This window comes from Octopus sinensis, linkage group LG28 (assembly GCF_006345805.1).
Source record: "Octopus sinensis linkage group LG28, ASM634580v1, whole genome shotgun sequence".
Classification (NCBI taxonomy): domain Eukaryota; kingdom Metazoa; phylum Mollusca; class Cephalopoda; order Octopoda; family Octopodidae; genus Octopus; species Octopus sinensis.
In genome coordinates, this window is record NC_043024.1 from 4,005,469 (window position 1) to 4,026,522 (window position 21,054).

The 21,054-nt window shown below is 40.9% G+C and overlaps 1 protein-coding gene across 2 annotated transcripts in view; it reads left to right on the plus strand.

Annotated features, from left to right (window-relative positions):
* The window catches only part of LOC115225733 (brefeldin A-inhibited guanine nucleotide-exchange protein 3), a 95,484-nt gene extending 76,890 nt beyond the window's left edge, over positions 1–18,594 (plus strand). For both annotated transcript variants that reach the window (XM_029796663.2, XM_029796664.2), the window contains 2 exons: positions 670–1,019; positions 18,114–18,594. In XM_029796663.2, the coding sequence (XP_029652523.1) occupies positions 670–1,019; positions 18,114–18,329 (566 nt within the window). In that variant the 3' untranslated portion in view covers positions 18,330–18,594. The remainder of the gene's footprint in view (positions 1–669; positions 1,020–18,113) is intronic.
* The last annotated feature ends 2,460 nt before the right edge of the window (positions 18,595–21,054 follow it).

Below are 21,054 nucleotides of genomic sequence, written 5' to 3' on the forward strand. Positions count from 1 at the left end.
CGCTGGGCGAAATGCGTAGCCGTATTTTGTCTGCCGTTACGTTCTGAGTTCAAATTCTGCCGAGGTCGACTTTGCCTTTCATCCTTTCGGGGTCGATTAAATAAGTACCAGTTACGCATTGGGGTCGATGTAATCGACTTAATCCGTTTGTCTGTCCTTGTTTGTCCCCTCTGTGTTTAGCCCCTTGTGGGTAGTAAAGAAATAGGTATTTCGTCTGCCGCTACGTTCTGAGTTCAAATTCCGCCGAGGTCAACTTTGCCTTTCACCCTTTCGGCATCGATTAAATAAGTACCAGTTATGCACTGGGGTCGATGTAATCGACTTAATCTGTTTGTCTGTCCTTGTTTGTCCTCTCCGTGTTTAGCCCCTTGTGGGTAGTAAAGAAATAGGTTCTTTCAACAGTTAGGGAGTGACCCTTCTTCACACAGCTGTCCTCATTCATATGTAACACATGGCCATACCAGCACAGTCACCTCTCTTGCACACCACATTTGACGCTTCTTATACCCAACTTTTCTCTCAGGGTGCTTAAATCATTTGTACAGGTCATTCAGTAAAAAATATGGACACTCACATGTTATCTTTGACGGGAGAGCCCGTCATATATGTACTTGTGTGTTTTTATGTACAGACATTTGTAAACATGTATCATACCTTGTTGTGTTTCAGCACCCTTTGGTAGCGACAGCAAGACCGCAGCAACCCGGGACGACCCCATCTCACCGTCGAAAAGCACAAGCGAAGAAGATAAAGATCATCCAGATGTGACCAACACGCTGAAAAGCAAAAAAGAGAAGCGAGCCGAGAGGGAAGGGCGTGTTTACACTGTTGCCACGGATAAGTTTATCAAGAATCTCATGACGGAATATAAGAAGCGAAAGCAGCAACATTCGATGCCAGCTTTTGTGAAAGCGACGAAAGTGGACCAGAGTAAGCACTCAGAAGCCACTGTGCCACCGACGCCACGGGAACCCGTGGCGCAGGAGATCGAGAAACAGCAGAAGTTTTCAATCATGAAAGTAAGATTCGTACTTATATTTCATCTTCATATATTTTTGGTAAAGTTGTTTATTTTTATTACTCTTTTACTTGTTTCAGTCATTTGACTGCGGCCATGCTGGAGCACCGCCTTTAATCGAGCAACTCGACCCCGGGACTTATTCTTTGTAAGCTCAGTACTTATTCTATCGGTCTCTTTTGCCGAACCGTTAAGTAACGGGGACATAAACACACCAGCATCGGTTGTCAAGCAATGCTAGGGGAACAAACACAGACACACAAACGCACACACACACACACACACATATATATATACATATATACGACAGGCTTCTTTCAGTTTCCGTCTACCAAATCCACTCACAAGGTGTTGGTCGGCCCGAGGCTATAGTAGAAGACACTTGCCCAAGGTGCCGCGCAGTGGGACTGAATCTGGAACCATGTAGTTGGTAAGCAAGCTACTTACCACACAGCCACTCCTGCGCCTATTATTATTTTTTTTTTTGTTAATCCCATGTTAATCTCAATCCAGCTGTCCTGTGATCAGAAGTGTTCCGGTCATGACCATCACAAATGCAGACATGCTTGTTGTGTGGTAAGAGTTTTACTGACCCAACCACACGGTTCCAGGTTCAGTCCTACGTGGCACCTTGGGAAAGTGTCTTCTACTATAACTCTGGGCCGACAAAAGCTTTGTGAGTGGATTTGGTAGATGGAAACTGAAAGAAGCCCATCCTATACATGTGTGTGTGTGTATCAATTAAAGGAGTTGCTTGAAACAGCTGTAATGAATTGACACCTGTACATCTTCGTTACTCGTGTGTGTGTATGTATGTGTGTGTGTGTATGTATGTGTGTGTGTGTGTGTTTTGTTACATCCCCATAACTTAGTGGTTTGACAAAACATCATCATCATCGTTTAACATCCATTTTCCATGCTAGCATGGGTTAGACGGTTCAACTGGGGTCTGGGAAGCCAGAAGGCTGCACCAGGCCCAGTCTGATCTGGCAGTGTTTCTACAGCTGGATGCCCTTCCTAACGCCACCACTCCCAGAGTGTAGTGGGTGCTTATTACGTGCCACCTGCGCAGGTGCCAGACGAGGCTGGCAAACGGCCACGATCGGATGGTGCTTTTTACGTGCCACCGGCACGGGGGCGAGGCGGGGCTGGCAAGCGGCCACGATCGGATGGTACTTTTACGTACCACCGGCACAGGGGCCAGGTGAGGCTGGCAAACGGCCATGATCTGATGGTCCTCTTATGTGCCACCGGCACGGGGGCCAGGCGAGGCTGGCAACGGCCACATTCGGATAGTTCTCTTACATGCCACCAGCACTGGTATCACACTGAAAGAAAATGTACTGGAGTCAGTTTATTTGACTAAAATCTCTTCAAGGTAATGCTCCAGTATGGCCACAGTCAAATGGCTGAAACAAGTGAAAAGATAAGATAAAAGGCACAGTCTATCTATGATTACATTATCTAATGTACCGAATAATTAGTACTATTGGCTACAGTTGTTGTTTAACCCAGGTCACTCAGTCCTGGTCCAACATACATGTGATCAAAGGTGTTCCAGCCATGACCAGCCCATCCTTTATCTATACATCGTGTATCTAAGACTACAATATCTAATGTATAACGTCTGTCTTTTACATTCTGAGTTCAAATTCCACTGAGGTCGACTTTGGCATTGATAAATTAAGTACCGGTTGTGTACCGGGGTTGATCTAATCGATTGGCCCCACTCACTAAAATTTCTGGCCTTGTGCCCAAAGTAGAAAACTATTCTGACATCACTGCTCACTTTCATATCTAAAAATATTTTCATTGCCCAATAAAGGTATTGTTTTGTTATTTGTACATTAATTAGACACCATATTCCATACATTAGTTTCGTATTTTATCATTAATTTCAATTTAACTTCATCGTTGGAATGTGCCGGTGGCACGTAAAAAGCACCAACCAATCGTGGCCGCTGCCAGACTCCCCTGGCACCTGTGCCAGTGGCACGTAAAAAGCACCAACCGATCGTGGCCGCTGCTAGACTCCCCTGGCACCTGTGCCGGTGGCACGTAACAAGCACCAACCGATCGTGGCCGCTGCTAGACTCCCCTGGCACCTGTGCCGGTGGCACGTAACAAGCACCAACCGATCGTGGCCGCTGCCAGGCACCTCTGGCACGTAAAAAGCACCGACTACACTCACGGAGTGGTTGGCGTTAGGAAGGGCATCCAGCGCTAGAAACATTGTTAGATCAGACTGGAGCCTGGTGCAGCCTCCTGGCTCCCCAGACCCCGGTCGAACCGTCCAACCCATGCTAGCACAGAAAACGGACGTTAAACAACGATGATGATGATTATCCTGTCATAGAGACAGCCTCGTATTTGTTTATGAGACGACTGCTTGAAACTGAATTTTTTTACGAACACCAGTATAATACAAAATGCTGTGTGTGACTCCTATCTGAGTATGTACCTTAAGAATGTAAAGATATAAAATAAAGCTGCGTAGGCTTATAGGCTGACTCACAACGGAATCGACTCACGGCCGGATCAATTTACTGTCAGTCAAAACCAATCGTGGTTGTAACTTGAAGATGACCTATATATATAAAGTTATAAATAACGAAAGGGATATACCATGATAAGATTAATTTAACCACTGGAAATTCTTATTTAATGACAATTGTTTTGCAGCTTAATAAAACATGTAGGCGCGGGCATGGCTGTGTGGTTAGGGAGCTTGCTTCCTGGCTACATGGTTTCGGGTTCAGTTCCACTGCGTGGCACTTTGGGTAGGTGTCCTCCACTATAGCCCCGAGCCGACCGGAGCTTTGTGATTGAATTCGGTAGGTGGAAGTTACTGCCGTGTGTGTATGTGTGCGTATAGCTGCTCAGTGCCTCTCCGAAAGAGAGAGAGGGTATAGATAATTTATTTTATTATACGTAAATTACTTACATGTCTGTATTAATACAAATGGCGAACTGGCAGAAACGTTCGCGCGCCAGGTGAAATGCGTAGCCGTATTTCGTCTGCCGTTACATACTGAATTCAAATTCCCCCGAGGTCGACTTTGCCTTTCATCCTTTCGGGGTCGATTAAATAAGTACCAGTTACGCACTGGGGTCGATGTAATCAACTTAATACCTATGTCTGTCCTTGTTTGTCCCCTCTGTGTTTAGCCCCTTGTGGGTAGTAAAGAAATAGGTATTTCGTCTGCCGTTACATACTGAATTCAAATTCCCCCGAGGTCGACTTTGCCTTTCATCCTTTCGGGGTCGATTAAATAAGTACCAGTTACGCACTGGGGTCGATGTAATCAACTTAATACCTATGTCTGTCCTTGTTTGTCCCCTCTGTGTTTAGCCCCTTGTGGGTAGTAAAGAATAGGTATTTCGTCTGCCGTTACATACTGAATTCAAATTCCCCCGAGGTCGACTTTGCCTTTCATCCTTTCGGGGTCGATTAAATAAGTACCAGTTACGCACTGGGGTCGATGTAATCAACTTAATACCTATGTCTGTCTTGTTTGTCCCCTCTGTGTTTAGCCCCTTGTGGGTAGTAAAGAAATAGGTATTTCGTCTGCCGTTACATACTGAATTCAAATTCCCCCGAGGTCGACTTTGCCTTTCATCATCCTTTCGGGGTCGATTAAATAAGTACCAGTTACGCACTGGGGTCGATGTAATCAACTTAATACCTATGTCTGTCCTTGTTTGTCCCCTCTGTGTTTAGCCCCTTGTGGGTAGTAAAGAAATAGGTATTTCGTCTGCCGTTACATACTGAATTCAAATTCCCCCGAGGTCGACTTTGCCTTTCATCCTTTCGGGGTCGATTAAATAAGTACCAGTTACGCACTGGGGTCGATGTAATCAACTTAATACCTATGTCTGTCCTTGTTTGTCCCCTCTGTGTTTAGCCCCTTGTGGGTAGTAAAGAAATAGGTATTTCGTCTGCCGTTACATACTGAATTCAAATTCCCCCGAGGTCGACTTTGCCTTTCATCCTTTCGGGGTCGATTAAATAAGTACCAGTTATGCACTGGGGTCGATGTAATCAACTTAATACCTATGTCTGTCCTTGTTTGTCCCCTCTGTGTTTAGCCCCTTGTGGGTAGTAAAGAAATAGGTATTTCGTCTGCCGTTACATACTGAATTCAAATTCCCCCGAGGTCGACTTTGCCGTTCATCCTTTCGGGGTCAATTAAATAAGTACCAGTTACGCACTGGGGTCGATGTAATCGACTTAATCTGTGTGTCTGTCCTTGTGTGTCCCCTCTGTGTTTAGCCCCTTGTGGGTAGTAAAGAAATAGGTATTTCATCTGCTGTTACGTTCTGAGTTCAAATTCCGCCGAGGTCGACTTTGCCTTTCATCCTTTCGGGGTCGATTAAATAAGTACCAGTTACGCACTGGGGTCGATGTAATCTACTTAATCCGTGTGTCTGTCCTTGTGTGTTCCCTCTGTGTTTAGCCCCTTGTGGGTAGTAAAGAAATAGGTATTTCATCTGCTGTTACGTTCTGAGTTCAAATTCTGCCGAGGTCGACTTTGCCTTTCATCCTTTCGGGGTCGATTAAATAAGTACCAGTTACGCACTGGAGTCGATGTAATCGACTTAATCTGTGTGTGTATCCTTGTGTGTTCCCTCTGTGTTTAGCCCCTTGTGGGTAATAAAGAAATAGGTATTAATACAAACCAATCTTTAACTTCATGTAGATATTAAAGCTAGCTGTTTCGGTTAAAAGAAATCTTTGTTCAAAAATAAACCCTTGACATGACGTTCCAAGAATACAAAGTCAGTATTTATGGAGCTTTTCTTTTTTTTACGAGTACCACTGGATTAGTAGATCCGTATATTGTGACTTATATATATGTATATATATATATGTGTGTATATGTATGTGTGTATGTATGTATGTATGTGTGTATGTATGTGTGTATATATATATATCATCATCATCATTTAGCGTCCGCTTTCCATGCTAGCATGGGTTGGACGGGTCAACTGGGGTCTGTGAAGCTGGAAGGCTTCGTCAGGCCCAGTCAGTGTTTCTACGGCTGGATGCCCTTCCTAACGCCAACCACTCCGCGAGTGTAGTGGGTGTTTTTTACATGCCACATATATATATATATATATATATATATATATATTATATATATGTATGTATATGTGTGTATATATGTATGTGTGTGTATATATGTATGTGTGTATATATGTATGTGTGTATATGTATGTGTGTATATATATGTGTGTGTGTATATATGTATGTGTATATATATATATATTGGGTTGGTGCATAATTGTGGATTTTTTTAATACAAATTTTTATTCAACAATAACAATATGTAACAAAAACGTCTTTAAATGACGGTCTGTCCGCCTCCCAAGCAAATGGGAAGCAGCAATTGAAGTAGATGGTGAATATGCTCCAGAATAATCATTTAAACTTGTTTTTTATTATGTGTTATTATTTTTGTTGAGAAAAAGCCACAATAATCATACACCAACCATATTATATATATATATATATATATATATATATATATATATAGAAGAAATGAGGTACTCAGAAATCCGGTTGGTTTTATATTTACAGATATTTATTTGTATATTACATGTTTTTATACATCATATATGATACATATATACGATGTATAAAAACATGTAATATACAAATAAATATCTGTAAATATAAAACCAACCGGATTTCTGAGTACCTCATTTCTTCTATCTATATATATATATATAGAAGAAATGAGGTACTCAGAAATCCGGTTGGTTTTACATTTACAGATATTTATTTGTATATTACATGTTTTTATACATCATATATGATACATATATACGATGTATAAAAACATGTAATATACAAATAAATATCTGTAAATATAAAACCATATACATACGTGTGTGTATGTATATATACACATGCATACGTGTGTGTATGTATATATACACATGCATACATGTGTGTGTATACATATATATATATATATACATGTGTGTGTGTATATATATATATATATATACACATGCATACATGTGTGTGTGTGTGTGTGTATATATATATACACATGCATACATGTGTGTGTGTGTGTGTATATATATATATACACACACGCGCGCGCATACATGTGTGTGTATATATATATATACACATATATATGCAGGAGTGGCTGTGTGGTAAGTAGCTTGCTAACCAACCACATGGTTCCGGGTTCAGTCCCACTGCATGGCACCTTGGGCAAGTGTCTTCTGCTATAGCCCCGGGCCGACCAATGCCTTGTGAGTTGATTTGGTTGACGGAAACTGAAAGAAGCCTGTCGTATATATGTATATATATATATATGTATGTGTGTGTGTATGTGTGTTTGTTCCCCTAGCATTGCTTGACAACCGATGCTGGTGTGTTTATGTCCCCGTCACTTAGCGGTTTGGCAAAAAGAGACCGATAGAATAAATACTGGGCTTACAAAAAGAATAAGTCCCGGGGTCGAGTTGCTCGACTAAAGGCGGTGCTCCAGCATGGCCACAGTCAAATGACTGAAACAAGTAAAAGAGTAAAAAGAGTATACATGTGTGTGTATATATATACATATATACACGTGTGTGTGTGTGTGTATATATATAAAATATAAATTATAAATAACAAATAAAATAGATTTTTATAAAACATATAACTATATCACAAAAATTATAAATGTGAATAATCAATATATAATAAGTAAAAAAAACTACATACATTTTATGGCTATAATTAAATTTGAATTACAATTAAATTTAATTGAAATGAATTCAGTTTAAAATTATAGTCAATCTTCAGGTTAAGAATAATAGTTAAATAAATAAGCAAATAGAGTTAAACAATATTTATTTAAAAAATAAATAAAATAATTTTTCTTATAGAAGAAACTCCATTAACTAAAAGTAGAGTAAATACACACACACACACACACATATATATATATACACACACACACACATGTGTATATGTATGTTTATATATATATATATGTGTGTGTGTGTGTGTATTTGTGTGTGTATATATTTATGTGTGTGCATATATATATATGTGTGTGCATATATATTTATGTGTGTGTCTTGGTGTCTGTGTTTGTCCCCCCACCAATGCTTGATGACCAATGTTGGTGTGTTTACATCCCCTGTAACTTAGCAGTTTGGTAAAAGAGACCGATAGGATAATTACTAGGCTTACAAAGAATAAGTCCTGGAGTCGATTTTGTTCAACTCAAACCCTTCAAGGCAGTGCTCCAACATGGCCACAGCCAAATAACTGAAACAAGTAAAAGAATAAAAGAATATTCTATGGCCTCTCAAAATGATATTTCAATATGTTATTAATCCCCCAAAACAGGTTGTTTACAACTTTGGTGGTCACACCAGCGACTGACAAGAACAAGTTCTTAATGTGTTTATTGCAGGCATGAATGGTTAGTTATTTGCTGACATCATCAATCAGTGACAAGATCCGGTTTGTTGTTTACGGTTATTTTCATGTCTGAACACAGTGATTTCGGGTTCAGATCCCAGGCAGTAAATTGGGTTTGGTTACTCTGGCAATACCCTTCCTACGATTTCATTTGTTCAGTGTACTCATGGGTGAGTTTCTTTAGCGATGAAAGAACAAGTGCCTCATTCATTTGCCTGATTTTTCTCTGTAAAACATTAATTGCAATGTATACATAATGTAGCTATAATTCATATGGTTGTTATCTTTTATTGACTGACATATTTTTGACAAAAAAAAACAACAAATCAGTTAATTTATATATCAACAAATTGATAAGGAAAATATCTTCTATCACACATACATACACACACCTCATATATATACATTTATGCATATACGAGTATGTATGTGTGTATATATATATGCATACACACACACATATATATATGGATGCATATACATGTATGTATGTATATACACATAAGAGTATATATGTATTTGTCTCTTCTATTTTTTAATTATTATAAATCTTCCACTGAGGAGGGAACCTGTTTCCAACAAAGATACAAAGCTCCATCTCTGGGATGTAGTTAACACAAATTCACATTTGGAACTTGAGAAAAGTCTTACATATTTTAACTGTTCCACTCACAGATTGTAATGTACGGATTAGCCGGTCGATTTCTCTTTTCGAAAATCCCAGTTTATCCAGATTCTCCTTTAAGCATTTACTAACAAAACCTGGTGCTCCAATTATTTTTGGTATGAATATGAATTCGTAGTCTGGATATAGAAGCTGGAGGTTTCAAAGCAGTTGTCCTTAGATATCTTTTTTTACTTTGATTTTCAAAGAGATATTTATATCTATAGGGCAGCTATGAATGTATGTATGTATATACATATATATATCATGGCACTCCGTCGATCACAACGACAAAGGTTCCAGGTGATCTGATCAACTGAACAACCTGCTCGAGAAATTAACGTGCAAGTGGTTGAGTATTCCACGGACATGTGTACCCTTAATGTAGTTCTCGGGGGTGATTCAGCGTGACATAAAATGTGACAAGGCTGGCCCCTTTCAAATACAGGTACAACAGAAACAGGAAGAAAGAGCGAGAGAAAGTTGTGGTGAAAGAATCCAGCAGAGTTCGCCACCACCCCCTGCTGGAGCCTCGTGGAGCTTTAGAAGGCTGGAGAGTATATCGGCGGAAACGTTTTGTTAACAACAAACAAGATGAGGACTAATCTCCGTCAAATGTAAATAACGAAGAACAGAATAGTCTGAATTCTAAAGGGTTGGATCAGCTATACCCAGCCTGGATATTCTATCTGTTTTTATGTTCAAACCCAGCTGGATCTGACCTCCCACACTTACCCAACAATTCTATTCTAGAAAAAAAAATTTCGAAACTTCAAGATAATTCATAATTAATTCAAAACAATTTGAATAAATAAGCATTACTTTCGACAGAATAATACAACTGCCAAAGGACAAATGCACTAGAAACTTCCACCTGAATATGCACTGTTAAATGTTGGGTGCATCCGATACGCCCAAGTATGTTTTACGTCAAACATGGTAACTAAATCCAGTTTTTTACAACGAATTGCCCCTGGGTCTTATCTTATTCAGGAAGTTGTGCCTTCCTTAACGTTTAATGCACCGAAAACTCTTTCTCTGGAATGTGCACAGCTAATCTTAGGGTGTGTCTAGTAAACCCACGCCTTTTGTGTCATTAAAATCAGGGTATATATGCATATATATGTGTGTGTGTATAATATAATATATATTACTCTTTTACTTGTTTCTGTCATTTGACTGTGGCCATGCTGGAGCACAGCCTTTAGTCAAGCAACTCGACCCCGGGACTTATTCTTTGTAAGCCCAGTACTTATTCTATCACTCTCTTTTGCCGAACCGCTAAGTGATGGAGACATAAACACACCAGCATTGGTTGTCAAGCAATGCTAGGGGGACAAACACAGGCACACAAACATACACGCACATATATATATATACATATATATGACGGGCTTCTTTCAGTTTCCGTCTACCAAATCACTCACAAGGCTTTGGTCGGCCCGGGGCTATAGTAGAAGACACTTACCCAAGGTGCCACGCAATGGGACTGAACCCGGAACCATGTGGTTGGTAAGCGAGCTACTTACCACACAGCCACTCCTGCGCCTATATGCATATATACATACATATATGTGTATATACATATGCATATATGGCTACAGGATGTCAAAAAATGTAAATATGAAAAACAAGAATATGAAATACGGAAACATGAAAAATAAACCTTTTTTGTGAACAACGAAAGAAACAAATGGGAAAGTGAGACAAGCAACATAAAAAACAATCCCTTCAGCACTTGTCACCTGTTTTATCTTATCTGCATTTCAATATAAATATATATATATATACGGAGATGTACTTGCATAGCAAGTGACCTGATCTGAGATCGTGTGCTGGAACGAAAGCAATTGCAGTGTGGAAGGTGTTTATAAGCCATTTAAGAAACACACAAAAACCACTAGATTCACTTCAACATTTAAATATAATTTGTCAAAATATTTTCATTGCTTTGAGACCACGACCTGTTCATGAAGCTTTGTCAGTAAACAGATCGTGGTCTCAAAGCAATGAAAATATTTTGACAAATTAAATTTAAATGTTGAAGTGAATCTAGTGGTTTTTGTGTGTTTCTTAAATGGCTTATAAACACCTTCCACACTGCAATTGCTTTCGTTCCAGCACACGATCTCAGATCAAGTCACTTGCTATGCAAGTACATCTCCGTATATATATATATGTTTTTTGTAAATTCCAACTATATACATACATACTCATCATTTAACGTCCACTTCCATGCTGGCATGGGTTGGATGGTTTGACTGAGGACTGGCAAGCCAGCCGCTGCATCAGGCTCCAGTCTGATCTGGCAAGGTTTCTACAGTTTGATGCCCTTCCTAACACCAACCACTCCAAGAGTGTAGTGGGTGCTTTTTAAGTGTCACTGACATGGGAGCCAGTGAAGGAGCACTGGTATTGGCCACATTCGGATGGTGCTTTTTTCATTCCACCGGCATGGGAGCCAGTCAGGTAGACCTGCCGTCGACGACATTAGGGGCCACTGGCAACAGCTACGATTTTGTTATACTTGACTCAACTAGTCTTCTCAAGCCTATATCGCCCAACGCATCAAGCATACTTTTAAGTGAACTGGACATGCAATACTGGCATCAGCCATGGTTGCGATCTCATTTTAGCTGCCAGGTCTTCTCAATCACAGCATATCTCCACACATACATATATACACATATATATATATATATACACACACACGTGCACACACAAGCCTGTACGCACATGCACACACACATACATACTACATATACTCTTTTACTTGTTTCAGTCATTTGACTGCGGCCGTGCTGGAGCACCGCCTTTAGTCGAGCAAATCGACCCCGGGACTTATTCTTTTGTAAGCCCAGTACTTATTCTATCGGTCTCTTTTGCCGAACTGCCAAGTAACGGGGACATAAACACACCAGCATCGGTTGTCAAGCAATGCTAGGGGGACAAACAGACATACAAACATATATATATATATATATATATATACATATATACAACGGGCTTCTTTCAGTTTCCGTCTACCAAATCCACTCACAAGGCATTGGTCGGCCCGGGGCTATAGCAGAAGACACTTGCCCAAGATGCCACGCAGTGGGTCTGAACCCGGAACCATGTGGTTGGTAAGCAAGCTACTTACCACACAGCCAACATACACTTATGATATACAATAGGGTCCTGAAAAGTTCCTGGCTTTAAGGGTGTCGTGAAAGGCCTGGTTGGAGGCCCATCCTTGCGAGTTCTTTTACAGAGCTTAGAAAAACTGAAGGACCACTGCAATCTGAGAAGGGAATCTGAGAAGGGAATATGTTGAATAAAATCATAATTAACTGATTCTGTTGTATTTTCTTTACTCAGAGCCAAGAACTTTTCAGCATCCACTCATATATACGTAAGTGTGTGTGTATGTAGAGAGAGAGATTTGCTGCCTGTGACTATAGAATGTAACAAAACACTTGATTGAAGTGGTTTCCTTAAGGAATAATGGAATGTGAGGGGCAGAGCGCAATCAGAGGCAGAGTTGGAGGAGAGAGAGAGAGAGTATGACAGACTCACAGTTTGAATGTGAGTGCTCTTTCTTAGAAAATGATGCAAAAATGTTTCTTGGAAATTGGCAAAAAATGATTCAAGGCTTAGAATAAAAAGATAAAGCAATTTTGGCAACAGTGAAAATGGTGTGTGTGGTGTGTGTGTGTGTGTGTGTGTGTGTGTGAAAGAAACAGGCTAAAATGTAGAAGTGAGCATTATTTTCTTATCTCATTTCTGTCATTTGGACTGTGGCCATGCTGGAGCATTGTCAAAAATGGTTTTTAATCAAACAGATTGACACCCCCCTACTGTGTGGCACCTTGGGCAAGTGTCTTCTACTATAGCCTTGGGCCGACCAAAGCCTTGTGAGTGGAGTTGGTAGATGGAAACTGAAAGAAGCCTGTCGTGTATATATATATATAGGTGCAAGAGTGGCTGTGTTGTAAGAAGCTTGCTTACCAACCACATGGTTCTGGGTTCAGTCCCACTGTGTGGCACCTTGGGCAAGTGTCTTCTATATATATATATATATATATATATATATATATATATATATACGATGGGCTTCTTTCAGTTTCCATCTACCAACTCCACTCACAAGGCTTTGGTCGGCCCGGGGCTATAGCAGAAGACACTTGCCCAAGATGCCACGCAGTGGGACTGAACCCGGAACCATGTGGTTGGTAAGCAAGCTACTTACCACACAGCCACTCCTGCACCTATATATATATATATATATATATATATGACGGACTTCTTTCAGTTTCCATCTACCAACTCCACTCACAAGGCTTTGGTCAGCCCGAGGCTATAGTAGAAGGCACTTGCCCAAGGTATTATGCAGTGGGACTGAACCGGACCATGTGGTTGGTAAGCAAGCTACTTACCACACAGCCACTCCTGCACCTATATATAATATATATATATATATATACGACGGACTTCTTTCAGTTTCCATCTACCAACTCCACTCACAAGGCTTTGGTCAGCCCGAGGCTATAGTAGAAGGCACTTGCCCAAGGTATTATGCAGTGGGACTGAACCCGGAACCATGTGGTTGGTAAGCAAGCTACTTACCACACAGCCACTCCTACGACTATATGGTTTATATTTCTAAAACTGTTTTTGTTAATAAAATGAAAGTGAATATTTTCTTAGAAAAGGAACCGGTACAGGACCTAGATATATAAATACAAAGTTTGTTTTAAATGGAAATGGACTTTGAAATGGGAAAGTACGGCAGGTGTAAAGTACAATGAATTTCATCACTTCCAAACTGTGGCAGGTGTGAAGCACAATAATTAATCAGTTAACATGAAGTTAATTGTAGTGAAATGAAAGTGAAAGTTAATAATGTTGATGTGTTTACATCCCCGTAATATGTTGGTTTGGCAAAATGAATGGACAGAATAAGTACCAAGATTATAATTATAAAAAAAAAAGGCACTGGTGTCAGTTTTTTTGGTTAAAATTTCTTGAAGGCAGTGCCCCTGCATGGCCGCAGTCTCGATAAATTTGTTTGTAGAAGACCAGCAATTTCCCATGCATACCAGCCTCCCGTTTCCACACCACTGATGTTATCCAAGGCAAAGGTCATGATACAGCTTGGCGCCAGTGACATCACAACTCGTTTCTACAGATGAGAGAACTAGAACAACATGAAATAAAGTGTCTTGCTCAAGAACACAACACGCAGCCCGGTCCAGGAATTGAACTCACTATCTCATGATTGTGAGCGCCTAACACTATAACCACTGAGCCATGGGGCCTCACTGAAACTCACTACTATAGGTTAATTGTTAATAAGTATTATTATTGTGGGGTCATGCTCAGTAGAAAAAAACTGGATTAAATTAACCGGATACTCTCTACAACGGGCTAATTTTAATCCAAACGGTCCCTTCTACATAGCGCAGGAGTGGCTGTGTGGTAAGTAGCTTGTTTACCAACCATATGATTCCAGGTTCAGTCCCACTGCGTGGCACCTTGGGCAAGTGTCTTCTACTATAGCCTCGGGCCGACCAAAGCCTTGTGGATGGATTTGCTAGACGGAAACTGAAAGAAGCCTGTCGTGTATATATATATATATATATAGGTGCAGGAGTGGCTGTGTGGTAAGTAGCTTGCTTACCAACCACATGGTTCTGGGTTCAGTCCCACTGCGTGGTACCTTAGGCAAGTGTCTTCTGCTATAGCCCCGGGCCGACCAAAGCCTTGTGAGTGGATTTGCTAGACGGAAACTGAAAAGAAGCCCGTCGTATATATATATGCATGTGTGTGTTTGTGTGTCTGTGTTTGTCCCCCTAGCATTGCTTGACAACCGATGCTGGTGTGTTTATGTCCCCGTCACTTAGCGGTTCGGCAAAAGAGACCCGATAGAATAAGTACTGGGCTTACAAAAAGAATAAGTCCCGGGGTCGAGTTGCTCGATTAAAGGTGGTGCTCCAGCATGGCCGCAGTCAAATGACTGAAAAGAGTAAAAGAGTATAGCATGAACCCATAATAATGATAATAATATTTAAACATTATTTGTAGTGTTAAAGGAATTATCATGACAAAGAACCAGCATAGTTTGCCAGTCACAAAGGAGGTTTTCTCTGAAGTGATTTCTTCTTTTATGTTCAGCTGTTCTACTGACTTACTTTTATATACAGGCGCAGACATGGCTGTGTGGTAAGAAGCTTGCTTCCCAACCACATGGTTCCGGGTTCAGTCCCACTGCATGCGTGGCACCTTGGGCAAGTGTCTTCTATTATAACGGAAGGTTTACGAAAATAAACAAAAGACGAAGGCAGGTGGAGTACAAACAAACATATACACATATATACGACAGGCTTCTTTTAGTTTCCGTCTACCAAATCCACTCACAAGGCTTTAGTCGGCCCGGGGCTATAGCAGAAGACACTTGCCCAAGGTGCCACGCAGTGGGACTGAACCCGGAACCATGTGGTTGGTAAGGAAGCTACTTACCATACAGCCACTCCTACGCTAATATGTATGTATGTATGTGTATGTATGTATGTATGTATGTATGTATGTAACGGGAAGGTTTACGAAAATAAACAAAAGACGAAGGCAGGTGGAGTACAAACAAACAAACAAATGTATTAGTATGGCGCTCAGGAATAGAAATAGAACAAGTCTTTTACGTTTCGAGCCTATGCTCTTCGACAGAAAGATACACAGAAAAGAAACAAGGAGAGAAAAAAATTGCGTGTAGGGGCTGATGATCCAACATGGCGTTCTAGCCGTCTTCTATTAAGTCAGTATATTTCAACAGAATTATGGTAATGAAAGGGTTAAATATTACAAGTTTTAACCTACTGCCTGCCATGAGCCCCATTTGGGGATCTGTTAAAAACAGTCTCACTCCCGGTTGTTCATTAAATTTAAAGTGAATTATGCACATTCCATTTGCAGAGGTGTGTTTAACAATATTTAGTAATTAACCCTTTAGCGTTCAAATTAATATGTCAGAAGTAATCCTTATTCATTTACATTTAAAAAAATTTATTTGATATTATCTTGTAGCTTCAAGATTTGAAAGATGTAATTGTTTATTTTTAGAATGACATTGCAGGGTAGGTGTGAGATGCTGGTTCTGGCCAGTTTGAGCATAAAATGAGTAGAATATTCGGGCCGGATATAGCCGGTTTAAACACTGAAGGGTTAAAGATTGTCGTTATTAGTTCTGGCTAATTCTAGAGGACATTTTATGTCATAAATCGCAATCTTCGAACCACAAAAATATTGACTGTTTTAAAAACGTTTTGCTTTTTTTTTAGTTTTTAGATTTCCCATCGATATCATTCATTGATATTTCATACACATCAAATCAAATCAAAATAGATGAACATCAATGGAATTTGTATCTTTGTGGTACCAGTGCCGGTGGCACATAAGAAAACCATCCGAACGTGACCGTAGCCAGTACCGCATCGACTGGCCTCCGTGCTGTGGGCATGTAACAAACACCATCCGATCGTGGCCGTTCGCCAGCCTTGTCTGGCACCTGTGTCGGTGTCACATAAAAAACACCATCCGAGCATGGCAGTCTGCCAGCCTCGTCTGGCACCTGTGTCGGTGTCACATAAAAAACACCATCCGAGCGTGGCCGTCTGCCAGCCTCGTCTGGCACCTGTGTCGGTGTCACATAAAAAACACCATCTGAGCATGGCCGTCTGCCAGCCTCGTCTGGCACCTGTGTCGGTGTCGTCACATAAAAAACACCATCCGAGCGTGGCCGTCTGCCAGCCTCGTCTGGCACCTGTGTCGGTGTGGCACTAAAAACACCATCCGAGCGTGGCCGTCTGCCAGCCTCGTCTGGCACCTGTGTCGGTGTCACATAACAAACACCATCGAGCGTGGCCGTCTGCCAGCCTCGTCTGGCACCTGTGTCGGTGTCACATAACAAACACCATCGAGCGTGGCCGTCTGCCAGCCTTCGTCTGGCACCGTGCGGTGTCACATAAAAAACACCATCCGACGTGGCCGTCTGCCAGCCTCGTCTGGCACCTGTGTCGGTGTCACATAAAAAACACCATCCGAGCGTGGCCGTCTGCCAGCTCGTCTGGCACCTGTGTCGGTGTCACATAAAAAACACCATCCGAGCGTGGCCGTCTGCCAGCCTCGTCTGGCACCTGTGTCGGTGGCACATAAAATCACCCACTACACTCTCGGAGTGGTTGGCGTTAGGAAGGGGATCCAGCTGTAGAAACACTGCCAGATCTGACTGGCCTGGTGCAGCCTTCGGGCTCCCCAGACCCCAGTTGAACCGTCCAACCCATGCTAGAATCGAAAGCGGACGTTAAACGATGATGATGATGATTCACATTTGATACTATAGTTTCAAAAAAAACTAAAATGTTTATTATTGCAATGGAATAGAAAAGGGATAACTACACGTTTTTTTCGGCAACTCCCATTTGTGACTTACTCCTTTACACATTTCGGTCATTTGACTGTGGCCATGCTGGAGCACCAGCTTTAGTTGAACAAATCAACCCCAGGTCTTATTCTTTGTAAGCCCAGTACTTATTCTATTGGTGTCCTTTGCCGAACTGCTAAGTTTCAGGGACATAAACACACCAACATCAGTTGTCAAACGATGGTGAGGGGACAGACACACACACACGAATATGTATAATGGGCTTCTTTCAGTTTCCTACAAAATCTACCAAATCCACTCACAAGGCTTTGGTCAGCCGGAGGCTATAGTAGAAGACACTTGCCCAAGGTGCCATGCAGTGGGACTGAACCCGGAACCATGTAGTTGGGAAGCAAGCTTCTTATCACAAGGCCACGTCTGCACCTACGATATATCATATAGGCTCTCTTTCCCTTTTTTTTTTGTCTTTTGTCCCCAATTTCCTTAGAGGGGCCTAAATTGGGGTCCTGAAATCTGTTGTTAAATTGCCAAAATTTCTATGCCCTCACATCCTGATTTGTCTTTTCTTTTGTTTCAGGACAGTGAAGCTCATTTGAAATCCTGGACCGAATTGCTCTGTGCCATTCTTCGACTGTTCCAAGAACTACCAGATCATAAATTCTATGCCCTGCTGCCGACCGTCTTCAACTGTCTCAACCAGTTAGTGTGCCACTCTCGAGAACAACGCCTGAACGATGCCCTGGCACAGTGGCTCCACCGAGTCGGACACTTAGTCGGAATCAATCCTTTGTAACGACTGAAACTGTTTAGGAAATAAAGAATTATTTCAGAAAACACACACACACACACAGTTACATACAAGCACACTGGCATAGATGCACACTGGTATATACTTAGGTATAGCGATACACAGGTGTACACACTCACTCATGCACACGTATACACATGTTCACAGATACACACACACACAGGTAGATACATATACAGGGACACACATGCTTTTAGAATTTTCCTGTTGAGGAAGGACTAAAGTTGAATGAATTTTGTTCCTCGCACCCCTAATTACATTACAAAATACAGACACACGCACATTAACAAGCATCTACACACACACACTAATCGATATATACAGTATTATAGATCCCTTTCAGCCGATCTTACCAATCGGTTTTGCACCGAGTATTAGATGACTGCATATTATATAGCAGTATGGTTGCATAACACCACATGCTATATGTTGGTGTGTGTGTGTGTGTGTGTGTGTGTGGTGTATATATATTATATATATATATATATTATATATAAGAACAATCTTACTTAGAAATGGATGCGTGCGTTCCGTCATATAGTATATATATATGCGTGTATATATACATGTAGAGGTAGGTACGTATGTATATATATATATGCATATGTTTTATTTATTAATATATATATATATACATATGAACACATTCTCACAGAAGGAAGTATATAGTCATAAGGATGCACATACTCAAGCATACATGTATACACACACATATATATTTATATACACTCCCTGATGAGGGAGGACAAAGGCTGAATGAAATTTGTTCCTTGCACCCCTAGCTACACAACAAAATACATTCGCACACACAGACATTAACAAGCACCCAAGTACACACACACACACGATGGATCAGGATCCGGGTGCATCATTAAGGGTGGCGAACTGGCAGAAACGTTAGCACACCGGGTGGAATGCTTGCTCACACACACACACACAACAAAATATCTATTTAAAATATTTCCATTATTGAATTTTAAATTATTTAAATATATCGTTTATATTCTGGAAGACTTTTACTGCTGAAATAAAAGTTATCGAGCAGATCTCCACATTGGGATTGAACCCGTGTACTAGTATTCATTAGCATGCTGCTTTTCATTTTTTTTTTATTTATTTATTTTTTTTTTTGATGGGTTAAAGAACCTCTTCCATTAACACAATTCCGGTATGTGTGTGTGTGTGTGTGTGGAGGGAATACTCAGAATGGTGTGAGACGTTATGGCATAGCCTTTTCGGCACAGCCTTTTTGGCACGGCCTATTCGGTGCCAGTGAATCGATGCTGACTTACTTGACATTAGACATTTTAATGTTTCCCTTGTTCTCTCTCTTCTTTCTCTCTCCCTCATTCTCAGTTAACCCTTTAGTGTTTAAACCGACCATATCAAACCAAATCTGTCTTCCTGTTTTATGCTCAAATCAGCCAGCTCTGACCTCTCACACCTACCCTACAAAGTCATTCTAAATATAAACAGGCACATCATCAAAATCTCAGAGTTACAAGATGCTGTCCAATTAATTTAAAACAATGTAATTAAACAGGCTTTACATTTGACAGATTAATCTGAATACTAAAGGATTAACCATGTCTGCACATCTAGTTATGTTTGTATGCATATGTAAATCTCTCTCTCTCCCTGTTATCTTTGTGTGTGTAAATCTCTCTCTGCCTCTGAATGTATTTGTAAATCTCTCCCTCTCATCCTTTCTCCTTCTCTCTGTGTCTGTTATGTTTGAATGGGACACAAAACTCTACTCGTGAAGACCTGTTGAGGCAAGTGAAAATCAGAATCGAAATTGATCAACATCAATGGAAATTGTAGCTGTGATACCAGTGCCGGTGGCACGTAAGAGAACCATCCGAACATGGCCATAGCCAGTGCCGCATCGACTGGCCTCCGTGCCGTTGGCACGTAACAAACGCCATCCGAACGTGGCCGTTCGCCAGCCTCGTCTGGCACCTGTGTCGGTGGCACACAAAAAGCACCCACAACACTCACGGAGTGGTTGGCATTAGGAAGGGCATCCAGCTGTAGAAACACTGCCAGATCTGACTGGGTCCTGGTGCAGCCTTCTGGCTTCCCAGACCCCAGTTGAACCGCATGGAAAGCGGACGTTAAACGATGATGATGATATGTGTAAACCTCTGTCTCTCTCTCTTATCTTCTCTCTCTCATATTTGCATGTGTGTGTACATCTCTCTCTTTCTCTCTCTCTCTCTCATATTTGTATGCATAAATATCTCCTTGCTCTCTCTCCCTTTATCACTTTCTGCCTCTGAATGTATATGTAAATCTCTCCTCTCTCTCTCTCTGTCTGTTATGTGTAAATCTAGTCCTCTCTCCCTCTGTTACATTGGTATGTATGTGTAATCTCTCTCTCTCTCTCATCTTTGTATTTCCCTCTCTCTCTCTCTCTCTCTCTCTCTCTCTCTTATATTTGTATGTATGTATAAATCTCTCCTCTCTCTCTCCTCTCATTCTGTCTTATTTTTTAACTAGCAGTATCGCCCGGCGTTGCTCGGGTTTGTAAGGGAAATAACTATATAAGCATTTTTAGAGTTATAGCCAAAAAATAGCAAAAAAATGATGTAAAATTTTTTTTAAATCGTAGACGCATCGTAGACATTTTTAGAGAGTTACTTCCCTTATATAATAGCGAAAAAATGCCTTAAAATGGAAAAAATGATGGTAAATTATTTTTACAAAT